Source organism: Diadema setosum, chromosome 18, assembly GCF_964275005.1.
Source record: "Diadema setosum chromosome 18, eeDiaSeto1, whole genome shotgun sequence".
Lineage (NCBI taxonomy): Eukaryota > Metazoa > Echinodermata > Echinoidea > Diadematoida > Diadematidae > Diadema > Diadema setosum.
The window spans coordinates 124,982-144,145 of record NC_092702.1 but is presented as its reverse complement, the minus strand read 5'-3'; the positions used below and the strand labels follow the sequence as shown (position 1 = coordinate 144,145).

The 19,164-nt window shown below is 35.9% G+C and overlaps 1 protein-coding gene across 2 annotated transcripts; it reads left to right on the top strand.

Annotated features, from left to right (window-relative positions):
- The first annotated feature begins 462 nt into the window (after positions 1-462).
- Positions 463-18,863, top strand: LOC140242001 (extracellular serine/threonine protein kinase FAM20C-like). Of its 2 annotated transcripts, none has more exons than XM_072321744.1 (9): positions 463-761; positions 3,018-3,218; positions 3,915-4,013; positions 5,477-5,589; positions 6,563-6,746; positions 12,433-12,469; positions 14,939-15,008; positions 16,670-16,811; positions 18,498-18,863. In XM_072321744.1, the coding sequence occupies exons 1-9, from the start codon at positions 463-465 to the stop codon at positions 18,757-18,759; spliced, it is 1,407 nt and encodes a 468-aa protein (XP_072177845.1). In that variant the 3' UTR covers positions 18,760-18,863. The 2 variants fall into 2 exon arrangements, with proteins under 2 accessions (XP_072177845.1, XP_072177844.1); XM_072321743.1 differs by having other exon boundaries at positions 3,015-3,218.
- Positions 18,864-19,164: the final 301 nt, after the last annotated feature.

Genomic DNA, 19,164 nt, shown 5'->3' with positions numbered 1-19,164 from the left:
TGAAGTGTGTGCAAGTGTGTGCATTAGCCTAAGTCTGAACAGGTAATCGTGTAATGATCGTGATTGTCTATCTGTCGTGTTGGCGAGGAGAGGTGTTGCGTGGGAGTCCCTTTCGTGTGCGTTGATCGTGCGTGGTAAGCTGCTTTTCGTGTACGCGACTTGAACGCTGACACCAGGCACGCGACAGTGATTTATGAATACTGTAGCTAGATGTCCTCTTTTAACGACTGTGGGCTAGACTACGCAGAACTTTACATGACTCACCTCGACTATTTGTTTTTGTTTTTTATTTTCAATCCGCGCGGAAAAAGAACTTTCGTGACATACACGATCAGAGCCAGGTAGGCCTCTGACATAACTAAGTTTTCTCAACTTGCCATGAAGATTCCTTGACATTGATCTATTAAAGTTAGGACAAATCTTTGAATGGATTAGCATCGGATTTCACTTTTTGAAGTTAAAATGAGGATACGGTGGCGGTATATGTTCTGGGGCTGGGTGTTTCTCTCGTGCACAACTCTAATCACGATTTTCACAGTGCTGAGGGAGGTTGACTTAGTCTCTGGAGTCGAGACTCTCCATCAATCTTTCCGACAAACTTTGCAAAACACTGATATTTTGAAAGGAATTAATTTGATCGGAGGTCAAGAAGGCTGGTTTTCTGATCATGAGAATGCAAGTGGATATGACCAGTGGATACTCTCCAATCGGAGGCAAAAACATCACTGGGAGGCCAAACCGCTGAACAGAGAGAAAACCAGGTAGGTCGCGATCATAATAATTATGTTGGCGGTCGCAGCGCTGCCAACATTGGAAACTACATGTAGTTGAGAGTGAGACTCCCATAGGCCACTGCTATAATTTAGGAGTCAAAATGAGTGAGATCAATAGAAATGCATGCAAATGAAATACAGTTTTAGAGTGAGAAAGGACCAAAATGAGTGAGTCTCACTCTCAATGAGTGAGAGTTGGCAGCCCTGCGGTCGGCCATTGTCAACTGAATTTGATTTGCTGTAGGCCTACTAGTATTGGGTCATCCAAGTTTTATAATATAAACAAGTAGGCCTATGCAATGCCATGTTATGAGATTGCATGTGGGTTTAAACTTAATGACAACATTATGTTGTTGAATTCCCCCACTCCCCACACATCTTTATGTATGTGAGCTACATGCCTGCTGGTATTTCCACTGGTGAAAGGTAGGGCCTATTTTATGAGTTGTGCTATATCCCCCTTTTCACTCCTCCCTCATCATGAAAAAGTATTGCCATTGACTATTGTATTTGTCCTCTAAAAGGCATAGACAGTACATACATTTATGTAGTGGTGGATCCAGAGGGGGGCGCACAAGGTGCGCACCTCCTCTTTATTTTTTGTTAAAACAAAATAAATAAAAGAAAAAAAGGGGGCGTGCGCCTCCCTTCAATTTTGTACGGCTGCCTCCCCTTTACAGAATTTCTGGATCCACCCCCATTATGTGAAGTTGCAGGAGAGAAGGTTGTACCAAATGAGGTCAGATGATTTCTGTTTAGATTGATGCTTCTGTCATTTTATGTAGGGAACCTACATATGCATATACAGGACTGGTTTTGTAAGATCAAAAAAAAAAAAACTGGAACAAAGACATAAATTATGTTTATATGTTTTATATGTTATATATATATATCATAATTATATATATGTCTGTATGTGTGTGTGTGTGTATGTCTGTTAAATGTAGTTTGGTGTAGTCTGAGTTTGATGATTTCTTAAAGTGTTTATGAATTTGAAATGAGCATCCACCTTCTGAAGGCCTACTGTATATACAAAAGTTTCTTTTTTTTTCTATGCCACAAAATAATGTTGTTGCATTCAGGCACACATGTATTGAACATGCTACAATCTTTGTATTAAATAGTGTATGGATGTTTTGTGTATAAATGATTAGCAATTTTGGAGGACTCATTTTAAAACAGAAATGTAAGTACTAGTGCTTATAGAGTTTTGATGAAATGTACAATATACAGTGTATACAAGTACACTGTATATACATTGTACAATTGTATATACACCTGTATATTGTATGTCACACATACATGTACTTTGCCTCATTTAAAATACTTAATTGCCTTTGGCCAGCACCTCCCTGCTTTGGCATACAATTCTCTCTTACATGCAGTTGTGGTCCACTTTCAGCTGTGATATTTTCCTTTATCGTTTTCTTAACTTTCATTTACTCTGGGTATTATTCTTGTTTGATATCAGTCACAGAAAGGTCTGCAGGCCAATGCTTATTTCTCCACTCTTTTAGATGTCTAAGTGACCCTGTATTTGTGCATTGATTGATTAATTGATTGATTTATCTATTTTTGTCTCCAATAGATTGTAGATGCACAAAACAAATGTTTTGTCAGTGTTGAACAATATGTTGCCATGGTAATAACAACTTTTTCAATAAAAAGCATTGCAAAATATTGTGAATTGAGCTAACTCCCTCAGTTTTTTAAGCATTTCACTTGAGATTTGGCACATGTGACCACAATAGTATGTAGGTGTGCAAACTTCATAAAATTGTCATCATCTATCAATGCATTGCCATATAAATAACAACATTTTTTGAATGAAAATCATACATTGACTTCTATAGCCAGAATGATGATAATGATTTTAGTATACGATTGGTGTCATATGATGTTTGAAATGAGGAACAAACTATCTGTATCTAAAATGATAATGATATTGAGTATAATATAATGATTTTAATATACATGCAAATTATAATCATGATGACAGTCATTTACCAAGTTTGATGAACATTATTGTCATCATTATCACATAATTGTTGCATCTATTATTGTTACTTTAATCATTGAAATAGTGTGAATACTTATATGTTGATGATAATGCCTGCTCCCAGATTTACAGATTGACATTCTACCTTTCCCTGTCAGTAAAGAGTGAATATGATGTGGCTAAAGGTTGTAGAAAAACTATTGTTTTGCTGCTGCTAACAGGTCTCTTTCTGTATTTATCAGCAGACACATGCCAGCCTGGCAGCGTTTCTTTGATGACATCACCCGAGATCAGATGTACAGCAGAAATGCAGGATACATGTCTGCACTGCTGAAGGAGCTTGTCAAAACAGAGATCAAATCTGTTGCTCTCTATCATGGTGGAAGTCAGCTGAAATTGCAAGTTAGACTAGCTGATGGAAATTATGCCATGCTGAAACCAATGAGGTTTGTACCCAATAAACATTTCAGTATCTTTTAATTACAGTCACCTGAATGGCTTTGATTTGTGCCTCAAACCTCCTTGCTCATACAAATATACTGACTCATTGATTACTTACTTCTTTTGATCACAACTTGGGGACATTTTTGTGACTGTAATGACATACAGTATGAAGGTATTTTGATGTCCTTTTAGAAATCATCTGAAAATACACTGATGTTGTGTAAATACATGTTAACAAAGATTCTGCCCAAGTGCTTTGCTTCTGCAAGAGATGTGAATTTAGTGTCAGTGAAATGAAAGCTTTAAAGCTGATTTTATAAAAGTTATTGCTCCTGAAGTGAGTTGTAAATTTGTGTCTTCTGGTCCAATTTCACTCTTTCATTTGCCTTTTACTGAGATGGTAACAGCCTTGGAGACAAATTTACTGCCAGAGCATGCCACAATGGGTCATTGACAGTTGTTTAACTTTGAAAGAAGTTTGCATTAATGACACTATGGGACATAATATGGAATGGATCAAAATGAATTTATATACACTATAGCATCACTTCTAATTTGTGACTGTGAGAATGGAGTACAAAATGTACTTCATACAACCAGACAATTCCTACTCCTTTGAATCAAGACAGGCCAACAGAGAATATCCAGGCAGATAGCATTTGGCCCATTTTCAAGCTTATTGCATTATTCCTTTTCAGGAATCCGAGGAAGTTCGTGTATGGTTACAATGAAGATCAGCCATTCTGGTTGGACATTGAAAGACATAATGCAGAAGTTGCTGCATTTCACCTGGACAGGTAGATAGAAAAGAATAAAATCCACTCTTCTTGCATGATAGATTGTTAACTTTTTGTTCTTACGAGTATGCTCATACATGGTATATCTTGTGACCTATAACTATTAAACTCTGATTAATTGCTCTAACATTGTATCTATTTCCATTTTTAATTTATTCTTAGTTCTTCAGATACCAGACTTTCCAGTGACACAAAATTTATTCCAATTTATTTGCAGAAACTTACCATCATGGGAGCAGGAAGCTTATGAATGTAGAAAATTGATGTTGGAGCTTAACTTTATGCAGTAAAGTAAGAATAGAATCCTGCAAGTTATCACAGAAGATAAATTTGAATTGCCACATTGACATGCTTTATCAAACCTTAAGTTCTTTAAAAGGGAATTCAATGATCTTGATGTTGTGTTGCTTTGCATTATAACAGAAAAAATCAGGAAAGTAGATCAGTGATTTGTGTGTGTGTGTGTGTGTGAAAAAGGCATACATGCGGGTGGGTGCACGCGCGCGCAAACACACACGCACAATACACACACACACACACACACACACACAAGTATGAACTTTTTTAAAGTTTAGAGATCAAGACAAAAATGGGCAACTCTGTGTGACATACATGTTTAGCAGCTCTTCATTCCTTTTGTTTACATAAAGTAGCAAATTTTAATTTTCTTAAAAGATTTATTTTTCTTCAGATCTCTTCTTGGCATAATGAGAGTAATTTATGTGTTTGGGCAGTAGTAAGTTCTCCTCAGCAGCCAAGTTCTGCCTCTGCCTAAGTATTTGACAAAAATGAAAATAATTGAAATTTAGCATGTATGTAGAATGCATGAAAAGCTGCTCAACACCTACACCTACACGACACACAGAGTTGCCAATCTGTCTTATTCTCTAAAGTTTGTCAGTTCATGACTTTTTTGTGTGTCTAATTTTTCTCCTGAATGTTCACTGATCTGCTTCTCTGATTGTTCTGTTCTCATACAAAGCAGCATAATGTCAGGATGGACTTTTTCTGAATGTTAATTGTCTCGCCTACAAGTCAACAGATATTTTGTATTGGTAAAAACAAAAGATGCAAAACCAAGAATAGTCAATTTATAGTGTGGTTAAGTTTTCTATCTTGTTGAGTTGCAATCATGAAAATATCCATATATATATACCTGTATTACATTTGCCTGTGCCTGTCTGTGTGTGTGTCTGTGATGCTTCTTGACTTGTGCTATCATTCTTCTGAAGCCTGACGTCAAATCATTTGCTCAAAGTAAAAGTATTAAATTTCTAACTCTGATTAAAGAAAAAACACCAAACAAGCTAAAACCATGCAGGAATGACTCAAAGAGGTTTACAGTGTATGAGTAGGGCCTTGTATGTTCAGATGATTTAAAGCTGCATTCAATGAAATATTATGAATTGCCATGCACATTTAGTAACATATCAGATTTCAACCTGTTTCTATTTTATCCTCAGGATTCTCAATTTCCGCCGATCCCCGCCATGTGCAGGCCGTGTTATCAACATGTCCCGTGACATAATGGAGAAGACAATTGACAAAGAGCTCCTCAATACCTTTTTCACCAATGGTGAGAAATTGATAACTTGTGTAAATATTGCATAGCTACCTTATTCTTGTACAGGTATATTCTAATCAGTATCATTTGGATAGACTTTATACTGTAGGCATGTATACACACTGTATCACACTCTCATCTGGAACTTACTGTTTTGAACATTATCACATTATCACTTTCTTGCTTTTGGCAGATAAGTTCCAAAATATGTCTAAAAACAGAAGCATGAAATACATTTTTGTGTTCTGTCTTTAAACATCTAAATGTGACATATTCATTAGTGAAACCATAGCTATGGAAATGATTTATAGTTATGACACATTCTTTTACTTCTGGCATTTTCTGTACTTTGTTGGTCAGTCAATGTCAAAGATCAGTAAAGCAACAGTTCCTAGGCAAATGAAATATTGAAATTTGACTTGTGCTTGGCTGATTAGCCAGCATATTGCAGGACGCTGAACATTGTTTATGACCTCTAAATTTCACCACAACAGTGCATCAAACTAATTGCTGAGCTGGTTTCACCTTTTTTTTTTAAAATTACAGTATATCCTTGTCCAAGCCTTGCTTTGGCTTCAGTTCCACTCCACAGTCGAGTTGACATAATGAATTATATGCTGTCAAAATCAACCAAAGAATGGCAGAATTTTACAAGACTTGGACATGCATTATAGTAGAAAAGTTATCAGATTTATATGCTTCAGATATTATCTATGATATTCTTGATAAATTCTGTACGCATTCCATGGATTCCTCTTCACAGAAACCCTAGCCATAACATAGACATTTCATTAGCATGTGTTTTAAAGCAAAAACAGATTGACAGAAGTCTTTCTGCACCCATTGGTAACCTTAAAATAATTCTTAATCAGATTCTTGTACAGCAAATGGATTCTATTGTGGTGGCATGCAGGATTGTAATTGGTTTTTTTTTTTCATTTTCTGAAAATTGATTTGTGGAATTTCCTTTTGAACGTGCACACAGGCATCAACCATTGTTTCACTGGAAAATGTGCTCCATGGTTTTGTAACAAAGATTACCCTGTCTGTGGTAAAGGGGAGATGCTAGAGGTGTCTATGTGCCAGTTTCTGCCAAACTACAAAAGTGATGAGGATCCTGTTATGGACAAGCCATACCCATGGAGCCATGGGGTCAGGGAAGCAGCTGTGTAAGTACATTGATAGTGTTTTGTTGCTTCCAGCTAGACCAAAGGCATTTTGTTTTTTGTGTTTTGGTCTATCTGTCAAGGGGTCCATCCAAAATGTCCACGCCGCCGTCCTTCCAGCAGACTCTCATCTTGTTGAGATTTAAAATACTCATTGGATTTTCTTGGAAGCAGGCCAAGGTATGCTACATGAGTTGAAGTTGCACTTATTTTGGGCAAATATCTCTTAAGGTCAAAGGGCAAAGGTCACTGATCTTTTATTAAAAATGGCATGTTTTAAATGAAAATTTATCTAGAAATGTTCGCTGGTAATTATTTGGAAGGTGTGTTAACAAAGGGGCATTTATCCCATGACCTTATAGAGGTGAAAGGTCAAGGTTAATGGTATACCTGTACCTAGAATAAAATGTCATTCTGGAGCCACAACTCCATTTGTTAATATCACTTTGTAACAGGGAAAGGAATATATGTTAGTCCAAAATCATTTGCTTGAAATGTCAGGGGTCAAAGGTCAAAGTAAAAGTTCACCAGAATTTTAGTTATGATGCATTTTCTGATCATATTATGTTTTTACATTGTATTTGTTCCCATGTAGTTTGTGTTTTTATGCAGTTTATGTTTTCATGTAAGCCTATACAGTAGTTTGTGTTTTCATGTATTTTGTGTTCTCATGTGATTTGTGCACTTATTCAGTTTTTTATGTAATTTGTTTTTTATGCAGTTTGTATTTTCATGTAGCTTGTGTTTCCATGTAGCTTGTGTTTTCATGTAGTTTATGTTTTATTGTAGTTATGTTCTCATGTAGTTAATATTTTTATGTGGATAATGTTTTCATGTACAGTCAGTCCGCAGCACCCGATAATTCGCTCGTATTTATTCAACTCGTATGCAAGCCCGCTCTAGGCTTGCATACGTAATGAGCTGCGTAAGGGGATTTTGTCCTTGGGATTTCGGCAACAAAAATACACCTTATGTTCACAAATCTGGTATCAAATTCAAGGAAAATATGTAAAATATCGTCACATGTTACTCAAATTATTGTAAATGAAAAATATCATAGCGTAATTTGAGCTTGAAAAATGATGAAAAAAGTAATTCGTGCAGTACACGTTCAAGACGTCAAAAAAATATCAAATTCACCTTGCGTCTCAATGAAAATGCTTTATTTGGTAGTCCATCTCCTAATCTTTGTATCCATGTAAATGTCTTGACAATTTGTTGCTTAATCCGGTCAGGAACCAGTAAAATATACATCGATGTCAGTGCTGATCAGCTTGAAACCGTGCAATCTCAAGAGTAAGCTCTCTCATTGAACAGCGCTTGCATTCAGCGCTTGCATTACGTCATTACGCTGCTACATGACGGTTTCATGCCACTTGCGGTTTCTTGGCACGCGTGTAGTTCAAGCGCTGAATGCAAGCACTGTCCAATGAGAGAGCTCTTTCGCGCCACTGTACACTTTGTGTGCAGCATACATGTACTTCCGGCTTAGGAGTGAATTTTACAGACATTTCAAAACAGAAAAACTAGTATAAATCATGCTTGCGTCTCCTTGACTCCAATATATGATGAGCATCTAAGTTTCCTCTCTACGAAAAAGCCAAAATCAGAAACAACAGTTTTTTAATCCGGTCAGGAACCAAAAAAGAACTTTAGACGTCAAAATCTTCCGTGAAAAGCAGGTAAAATTTACGCAAATTCAACTGATTATATAGTCATGATAAGATCCGATGTTATACGCAAATTTAGTATCAAAATAAAGATCAAAGTCTGGAGAACAATTTACTGTGACTTGTAGCCATGACGAATGTATGTACAAGTCGCTACACTGTGAAAACCATAGCCCTATCAAAGTCTCGCAAAATCTCGCACGACGAGACAACTTTCGAACGCAAAGATCGTCAACGAGAGTGCTGAATAAATCTTGCCGGATCGGCTCATTAGCATACGTGCTGCGGACTGACTGTGTAGTTTATGTTTCCCCCAGTTTTTGTTTTCATGTATTTCATATTCTCATATGTACTTTTGTGTTTTCATGCAGGTTTTGTTCCCACTGTGTAGTTTATGGGGTTTTTTTTTAGCTTGTGTTCCCATGTATTTTTTCATTGTTTTCATGTAGTTTTCGTTGTCATGTAGTTCACATCTTCATGTGGTTTGCGTTTTCATGTATTTTGTGTTTTAATGTAGTATGTACTGATTAAGTTCATGGTGGAATTCAGATGCAAGCCTTTGTGTCATGACATGTATTTTATAAGAGGATTCAAGTACATATAGGTTTAGATCAGAATCACAGAATTTGTACACTACAAAGGGTAAATGAGGACATCCTCAGAAAAGTAAGTATGAATTATAGGCATTAGAACTGTTTCAAGTGTGTGCTGTGTGATGTGCATGAGGTCTATGGGATATTGTCTGTCTAGAATGAAAAAATACATTCCTTTTGTCTCTGTAAAAAAAGTTTAAAAACAAACAAACAGACACTATAATGTTTTGTATAGTTTTGGGCAACAACCAGGTTTAAACATGTAATATGCACATTTATCAAACATGCACAACATTGACTGGCAGTGCACAGCATTTTCATTGTAACTCTGTAACTGCATTGTTCTTTAAAAAAAAACAAAAAAACACCCATTTAAAACATTTATGGCTCATTAGAAATATAAGTAAGAAGAGAATAATATCTTCCTGTCTTTCTTTTTTTTTTGTACCATAGTATGAGAGGATTCCTAGCGAACTTTTTCAGGATAAGTATTCAAATTCCTTATTGTCTCCATGTCACAAATTGCATATATTCAAGATTTTCCTAACTATTCTTGGTTATCGTCACCTATGTACACACTTAGAATCCCATAATTTTGTCTTCATAACTAGTTGTTTCTTATTCAGACACATGTTCATTCATCATATCTCATTTGTGACCATGCATCACAAAACCAACAAAAAGTTGACAGACATGAAATTTTGGTTAAGGGCAGATTCTGCTTAAGGAGACTTTAAGCTTTAAAATGATATATAACTCAAATTAAATGGACTTTCGTGACCTATCATATTATTTGAAAGAATGAAGACACTCTTGAAAATATCATTGAGTAGAGAGGCTCTAAAGTAAAGAGTCTATTCAACACTTAATCTTACCAAGCCATGCTGGCTGTGCAATGAATGGGACAAAAGACAGGTTGTAAAATGCCATGGCAACAACAGTGAAGGATTATGAGATTAAGCCGAAATAAAGCATCCTCTATTAACACATTCTGTGCATTACTAATGCCAACTTTCAAAGCAGTAGCACCATCTTTTCAAAAGTTATTAGAGTTGAAAGTAAAAAAGGTGTAAAGGATTAAAAAAAAAACTGAAAAGGAGCCTCTAAGACATACCGAATCATGTTATTATAAAAAGTGTCCTAAGAAAACTGCTAAAAACACAATTTTCCATTTGTTTTATGATCCAAAAATTTAGAAGAATGTAGAAGAATTTCTCTCACAGAAAATATGAAAAACTTTAGATTGATTAGCTTGACCCATTTCACTTGTTTTGAGTCCTCATGTAAAATCAGGGAGTGCGACTTTTTGTTAGTTTTGTGATGCACATGGTCACATTTAGGCTCCCTTACATGTATAGCCCCTCTTACTGCATTTAAAATGACTGTTGTTATGTCATATATCTTATGTAATTTGATCTGATATATCCTCAGTGTCTTTTAGTTCATATTTCACTATCATTATGGAATGATATTCCTAGAGGAATTCACTCCTTATCATGCCAGAGCAGGGCAGACTGGCATATAAAGTGGGCATAAATCACTTGGGTCATCTCTGACATTTCATGAGGAAACAAACTTGATATCATATGCTGGCAGTGCCAATGCGTTACCCAGTCCTAACTCAGATCCCACGTGGTATGGTTGATAAGACTTGACTATGTGTTTCTATAGACACCCGACTTTACAAGTAAAGCTATGTATTTCTTCTGCTCATACAGAGTTGTGTTCAAATTGCTGAATGATATAGGTATAGGTCCTACCTGATCAGTCAGGGGGAAAAATGTCACAGCGAATAACTACTGGTGTAGGCCCTATATGGTTACTGACATGACATTCTTCTCACTTGTATCAAGATCATATCACAAAACTTCGGTGCATTTTCAATGAGAAGAATTACGTATGGTAAAATGATTTCCATGACATTTCAATCCTTATCTGTGCATGATATCACCAAAATAATATGTAAAATGGTGGAGAATGTAAATCTTAGTGTAGCAAAAAAAAAAAAAGCTGCTGAAAACTGCTTATCGAGTAGTACTGGTGAGCCAATGGAGTAAAATGGAGTCAAAAGGGGCTTGAGCTTTCGATCCTAGCAGAATCTTCATCAGAGGCAAAAAGACAAACGGGCAGGGAAAGCAATCACATATATTATAAGAACTTCACACAACAAGAACAGTCAGGGACAGGCTAGGGACACGGAACAAAGAAAACAAAAGGAGAGGGTAGGAGGTCATGGGCAAGGAGCCCAACAGGTAAAAGGAGGGGGATTAAAGCAGGAGGGTGGATAGACAAAAGGCAGGGGAGGGTTAGTAATGGTCGTGAGGGCCAGGGGGCAACCATTGAAGAAAAAGGATGAATAGGGAGGCAACATCAAACAAGATAAGGAACAACAGAGGGATAAAGAAAGGAAAAGAGTAAAATAGCAACAGCCAGGGGAAGGAGATGAGCAAACAGGGAGCCCTAAGTTGTATCAAGGAGAGGCAACAAAATGAAAGTGAGAGTCAACCAACAAATTCAAGCAATCAAACATATCAAAGTATGAGACAAAATAATGATGATAATAATAACAATAATGATAATGATATTGAGAAAATAAAATAATAATAATTAAAGCACATATGAAAAGGGGGAGGGGAAAACAAAATCCAAGGGAGAGAAAAAATGTATATGTTGATAAGCAAGCATAAATGAGAATAGTAAGCACAAATATGTATAAACACAAACAAAAACAAGTGTGTGTATGTGTGGGTGGAAAAAGGCTGTATAAAAGAGACTCTGACAAGAGGAAGGAATCAATCGAGAATAAAAGGGTCTGCAATTGGAAAAAGTGCAAAGAAAGAACAAAATAAAATCAAAAATAGAAAAGAAAATAATAATGATAACAATATTAATAATAATAATAATAACAATAATAATAATAATAATAATAATAATAATAATAATAATAACAATAACAATAATAATAATAATAATTACAATAATAATGATAACAATAATAATGATGATAATGATAGTGATAATAATAATAATAATAAAATGTAATATATAATATGTGTGAAGTCCTTATATGTTATAACTTTCCCTGCCTGTTTGTTATTTTGCCTCTGATGAAGATTCTACTAGGATCGAAAGCTCAGGCCCCTTTTTGACTCCAATGTAAATCTTAGTTACAATAAATGTTGCTCATATGGTTCAAGTGAATGATATTTCCCTATTATCTTTTCTGATAACAGACTGGATTTTAACTGGCCATTAGTAAATATCACGTTGGAAAATCTCAACTTCAACTTTTCTTTACACAGTCACTTCATATTGTGTCCGTGTAAAAAAATCAAGGAGTGTATCCAAACAGGACACTCATAACATGATTGACTATTCTTTAATTCTAGAGCATGATATTCTTTATTATTGTGGTCCTTTATACAGGTGGATGGATCAAAACATTTGTGAGGACTTACTGCATGTAAGTGTATGAATACATATTCTAACAACAGACAGGATTTGTGTTAACTCTGTTAAATAAAGTGGGCATCTTCCATATTTATTTTCTTCTGACTGTAGGGTGCTATGCAGTATCTGTTAACTTTATGCACATTCAAATGAATGAGTGAATAATGATCGTGTCAAAATGGTTTGAGTCCTATTTGAATGATAGGAGACAGAGGGTTCAGGTAGATTCCAGTATGTCCAAGGAGTTTGATGTACCACGGGATGTGCCCCAAGGCTCCTGCCTGGGTCCCCTTCTTTTTACTTTGTATACTAGTAGGTTGTTCCATGAAATCCAACACAATTTCCCAGAAGTAATGTGTCATACCTATGCGGATGATACACAGCTGTACATATCTTTTTCACCTACTGCAGCAGATGAGAATTATTCTGTGTCCATTATAGAGCGATATATTGTGCATCTTCACAAATGGTTATTATCCAACAATCTTCTTCTTAATGATAAGAAAACCGAATTTGTAATATGTGGCACTCAACAGCAAGTTTCAGAATTACCCACTGAAAGCCTGAAAGTGATTGATGTTGATATTTATCCTGTTGATTCTGCACGGAATCTGGGAGTGTGGTTTGATTCACGCCTAGCTTTTGACAGACATATCTCTGAAGTATGTAAGAATTCATTCTATCATTTGTTTAATATTGCACATATTCGGAAGCATTTGACACTGGAAAGTACTGAAAAATCATCCATGCGTTTGTCACAAGCAGATTGGATTATTGTAACAGTTTATTTTATGGCTTACCTGATAATCAGTTAGGTAAACTACAAAGGGTGCAAAATGCATGTGCTAGATTAGTTTGTAATTCTCCTCGTTTTTCTCATTGTCGTCCATTACTATGTGCATTACATTGGTTGCCTGTAAAGCAGAGAATCGTATTCAAAACTCTGCTAATTGTATATAGAGCTATTCATGGTACAGCACCAGTGTACATACAGGAACTTGTAGAGTTAAAAACAGCATTTCAAACATTTTATCATCTTCGAAGTTCACGGGATCAAACATTATTGAAATATCCATCAGGGAAATCAAAAGTTAATCTTGGTGACAGGGCATTTTTGCACACTGCACCAAAATTATGGAATAATCTCCCTTTGTTTGTAAGACAAGCAATTACAATTAATGAGTTTAAGGCCAGGTTAAAAAGTCATCTCTTGAAGTAATGTATTTTCTGTTTGAATTTCTTGTATGCATGTCATTTTGTAATGCGCAGTACAGTATATTATTATAGTAGCTGCGCAATATAAATATCCTTTATTATTATTATTGTTAAATGAATCAAGTTGAAAATCTGTCTTCTTGTGATATGCTCCATGATTTTGAAATATATTTCATATTTCCCAAAGCCAGCATTTCAGAGAACAGTGAAATTGCCAGCTTGGGCATGGAGTTAGTTTTTCCTCATTTTTTTTTTGGGGGTTTTTGTTTTGGTAATGCTACTATATGGGGGGGGGGGGGGAGGGTGGGTTACAAAGGAATAGGTAAATTGCAAACCGTTATATCTAGACATGTTTCAGATACCTATTTGTGTATGTACAAACGGTTACAGCTCGTTATTCCGAAGGTTCGTTATTCCAAAGGCTCTTCAGTCCGAAGATTCCTTATTCCGAAGGTTTGTTTTTCCGAATTTCATATTTGGATGAACAAATCGTCGGAACAACGAACCTTCGGAATAACGACACAAATGTTCGGATTAACGAACCCTTTTTCATTTTCGGATTAACGAACCTCTAGGTATAGGGAATTTGCGTGTTTCGGATTAACGAACCTTCGGAATAACGAACCTTCGGAATATCGAACCTTCGGAATAACGAACAGCACCCATACAAACACAAATGTCACGGTTACATTTAAAAAATTGACCTTTAATAGCAAATGGAGTGAGCTATCTATGAGAATTAGGTAAATTGTGTGGTCGATAGGAAAATAATGGTGATGGATGGGCAAATTTGTTTGTTGCAATATTAACCCTCTATCTTTTGAGCTTACAAATGTTGAATAAAGTGTAATGACCACAATACGTAGCAATGCAATTGAATTTAGTGTCTTTTTCTCTTTGATGATATATCACAAGCAACTGCCAATTTGAACTCATTGTAGTATTAAAGGGATAAAATCATTGTAAATTATTGAAAGAACAATGCCACAAAATTTACTAACTCTTTTACAAACAAAGATTCTTAAACAAAGTGGCAATTTATGCCCATATTTTGCCCAAAACTAAGGTGTTTGGATGGGGATAGGTGTGACTCTGTCATATGTCTGTCATATCAGAATGAAATGAGCATGGCTGTAGGAATAAGATTTGCATGCATCTCGTGGTGGGCTGCAAGATGGTCGGTCCTTATTATGCACTATCATCTTTTCACACTTGAGCAATAACTTTCCCTTTTACGCCTTATCTCCCTTCTTTGACATTATGCAAGAATACTGCAAATGCAGAGGGCCGATTTTTCCTGGATTTGATTGAACAATCAATTTTTGACTTTCTGATCAGTAAGTATTGGTATTACTTCAGTCAATGCACACCATGCAATACAACACACTGGCCGATCAATACTTTACAATGAACACATTGGATGGGCTGTTGTGCACAGTTAGTTTGCACTGGCAACAAGATTTTAATTGCTGTTCTTGCGCATAACCTTTCTCAGAAAACTTGTAGTAATATGATCTCAGATTGCCAATTATACATTTTGAAATATTGCTTTGATGTTTGCTATTTCTGTTTGTTTAGATATTCAAATTTGACCATTTCAAAGTCACTATTATGAAAATTATTAGACTCTTGCTGAAATCTTTTTTTTTTCAAACCTTGAAAAGGTGGAAATGATTACATGAGACATAGAAAAACCAAGTATATGATGCTCTCTATACAAAACAGATCTCATCAACAATGCTTGACTCCACAGTCTGACAATTGAGATCTAGTAATTCTGCATACCACTGTAAATTACCAAGGGTGAAAACTGGGATTGGTGAGCTTTAAATTATATTTGCTAGTGTCTGATGTGGCTATGACTGGGAAAAAAGCTCACTTTGTAGTTTATAAGGGATTTGTGTCAAGAATTTAAGTGATGGGCAGTCTGATGTGCTAGGATCTAAAGGCTTGGTGAACAATGGGTACATCAATTCTATAGCCATCTGTCTTCATTTTATGTAGCCAGTGATATCAGTAAGCTTGTGAAAACCATTCTAGTATTTACAGAAAGCTTTAAATTGCTTTAATTCTGGCTTGTACTTGTAAGCCATCAAAAGGGGTGTATGGTCACCTAGCATGGTCGTGGATGATATGGCTATGATAATGTTTCTATTCGACATCTCATTTGAAGTGTATATTATTTAATATATATGATGCATTTCATTTCACATTAAATTAAGAAAGTGAAAACAATTTTAATGACATTGTTGAGTAAAGATTAATATTAATCAACACTTCTATTCAACAAGTACTTTTCTGGTCATCTTTTGTACAAAGGAAAAGCGGATTAACATACAAGCAAGGACTTATGATTGTAATTAATTTATAAGACAAACGCAAACAGAAGGAAACTGACCAGAAATTAATATGATTTATTTGTAGAAAAATGAGCAAAGAAAATGGGATGCCGTCAGGATGGAATCTCATTTCTTTGCTTATTTTGCCACTAATAAATCTATTATATCATTAGTTTTTGTGGGCTTTGCTCATACGTGACATACATAGCTTATGTACTCTGTAGTTTGAGTAATACATAATGCAATGATATAAGGGTGGTGATATTACAAATGAATCATTATTATGATTAAAAGAATAATGATAACCATAAATAATTATTATAATCATAATCATTGTCATTGTAATTGTATTAATTGTCATCCATGATTTTGAATTACACTTGCTGCCATTCTAATGGATTTAACTTTTACTATGTGCTGAATAATGCTGCTCTTTCTTTTTTTTTAAAGCAGATCATTGCAGTTATTTCATTTGATCTATTGGCCAAATTTGCCATTTCACATAAAGTTACAATAGAAATCCCTTAAAGACTTGGATATATGTGTAATGACATTGCAACACAACTTATGCATGTATTTGAAGTTAAATAGGGCTTAAATGTATTTTATCTTTTAGTTCAAACCTTAATCAGAAATGCAATGTTGATTACATGTTTCAGGGAACTATGACAGACATCACTTTCACATGTTGAGACAGTTTGGCACCAAGGGCTTTGTGGTTGTGCTTGACAACGGGAAGGGGTTTGGCAACCCATACACAGACGACCCTTCCCTGCTCGCCCCTCTTGCACAGTGCTGTATGTAAGTAACACTTCCTGAAGGGTTTGACACTAGTCTCTGCTTGCAGACCCAAATTACAGTCATACATCATGCTTGATTAATTGTACTTCCTATGACTAAGATATTGTCCACTACATTTGCCATGTTGGTAATGTGTCTAATGCATTTCATATATGTAATATAGTCAGTGAGAAATAGTAAGCTGTCAGTGAAAGGATGAAACAAATATGTCACTTACACAACACATCTATCTGAATATTTAAAATGTTGGAAGTGGGCAATTAGCTCTTGATAGCACTGCTAGTGCATGAGAGGAGAAAAAATGATTCATGCTGTTAGTTTTCCTTTTGAGTGTGATGGCACACAGAAAACTGAATTGTTGCATTTCTTTCCTCCTTGGGTCTCCACAGTTTGTTCTCTGATGTTGAAATGACAGACCACCTTTTATCATACAGGATTATTCACCCCATTTTAGTCACTATCTTTCTCTGCCATTCCACTCTAAGAAGGCTGGAAATAATGAGTGCAGAAAAAGTAGTTGAAATAAGCCTCTAGACTACAGAAATATGTGCTGAATGTCTGTTGATCTATTCGAATTGATAAAGGTTTATGATACAACCACATAATTACACAAAACTCCAAAGTCAGATCCAGGAATTTTGAAATGGAAGAACAGAATAAGGCTTGATCATGATAACTTGCTACCAATACAAGAATATGTGGAGATAGAGGTATTTGAATGATGTGCACAAAGAATGGAGAGGGTTTCAGAGGTTTCTGACAATGACACTGACAGTAATCACAATTGTTTAAATGTACCAAATTTCCCTCATTGATTCCCCTTATGGCATTGTTTCTGTGGACTTGTGTAGCTTCAACATACACTCTTCTTGCTATCCAGCATGATAGGGAGAGGTGAATTTGGCTTTTCCCCTTAATAGATCTTTGGACCATACCTTGGAAAAATAAAAGAGGAGAGAGTTAAAACAAGAGTGCTGTTAGTTTGTAAATACAATTGACTGCTGTAAAAAGGAACATCAATACAGAAAGAAGCATACAGACTGCTGATGGTTTGATTTACAGACACATCCTGGGTGTGGAGGGGGAAGTATTCATTTGGTTCATTGACAATCCTTTAATACTGCCTCAACAATAGACACTCCTGTGGGAAGTTCCCGTTGTTACTAATTGAGACACTTTACTCAGTGATATGTCTGGCCCATTGAGACACAGTGATCAACAGAAAGATGAAAGTATAGATGAAATAGTGAGTACTCTTTCGTGTATTTTTTAAGGCTTAGACAGAAATATAGGTAGATGTGGTTTGTAAGATGCAAGGTGTATTTTTTTTTTCCTTGCAGGGCTTCAAAAGCTTAGGTGAATGGAGTTATGTCTATTGAACTTCACACAAAGATACAGTTTTACCAACATTAAATTTGAACCAAAAGAAACTGAGAATGTAGTGCCAAATTAACCTGAAGTTTTTAGATATAGGCCTATATTTGCCTATTGCATATTCACAACTTAGAAAATTGAAATTCTATGCATTTTATACTCATCAGCAAAGGTTGAACTAACCTCCCTCTCTTTCTCTTTGGAGCGAATGTTGCACAAAGTAAGATTTACTTTCAGGGTATATATTGAGTGGAAGAAGATATCTGTCTATGTGGAGATGTCTCGTACGTCTCTGTTGTTTCATGCACACAGAATCCGGCAGTCCACCTACAGGTACCTGGACAAGCTACACAGGAACAAGCGAGAGAGACTTAGTGATCACATGCGTATCGTGTTGAGCCAAGATGCTATCGCCCCTGTGCTGACAGAGGCTCACCTAGAAGCCCTGGATAGGAGGTTAGCTATAGTCATAGAGACGGTTAGAGACTGCATCCATCTCCATGGCTCCAGAAGGGTGTTGGTGGAGCATCTCCAGATCCCTGTGAGTGAGAACACTGGAAGGACAGAGACATGACCATCACTCCACTCATCAGTGGTGGGAAATTAACTTGCTTGCCTTTCATATACTGTATAAGCTGTTATTTTTGTAAATTTCGTGAAACACAGTTGGATCGCCAATTTAACAACACGCGAAAATGTCTTTATGTGCTACGAAGTAGGAAAATAGTGCATTTATGTTAGCGTCGCCGTCGATTTGCAAAAACTACATCTCGCGAAAATGTCTATGACCTCCTCATTCGCGAAAATCTCTGTACGCGAAAATAACAGCTTATACAGTAATAGTGTATGACTCTTTTTAAGGAATGCAATATGCTATTATGTACCATTATGTGCGATTCATTTATTCAGAAAGAGTGTTTAGTACTTAATTTACTTATTTGGCTAGAATGCTAGGTATTGAAAGTTAATACACAATATA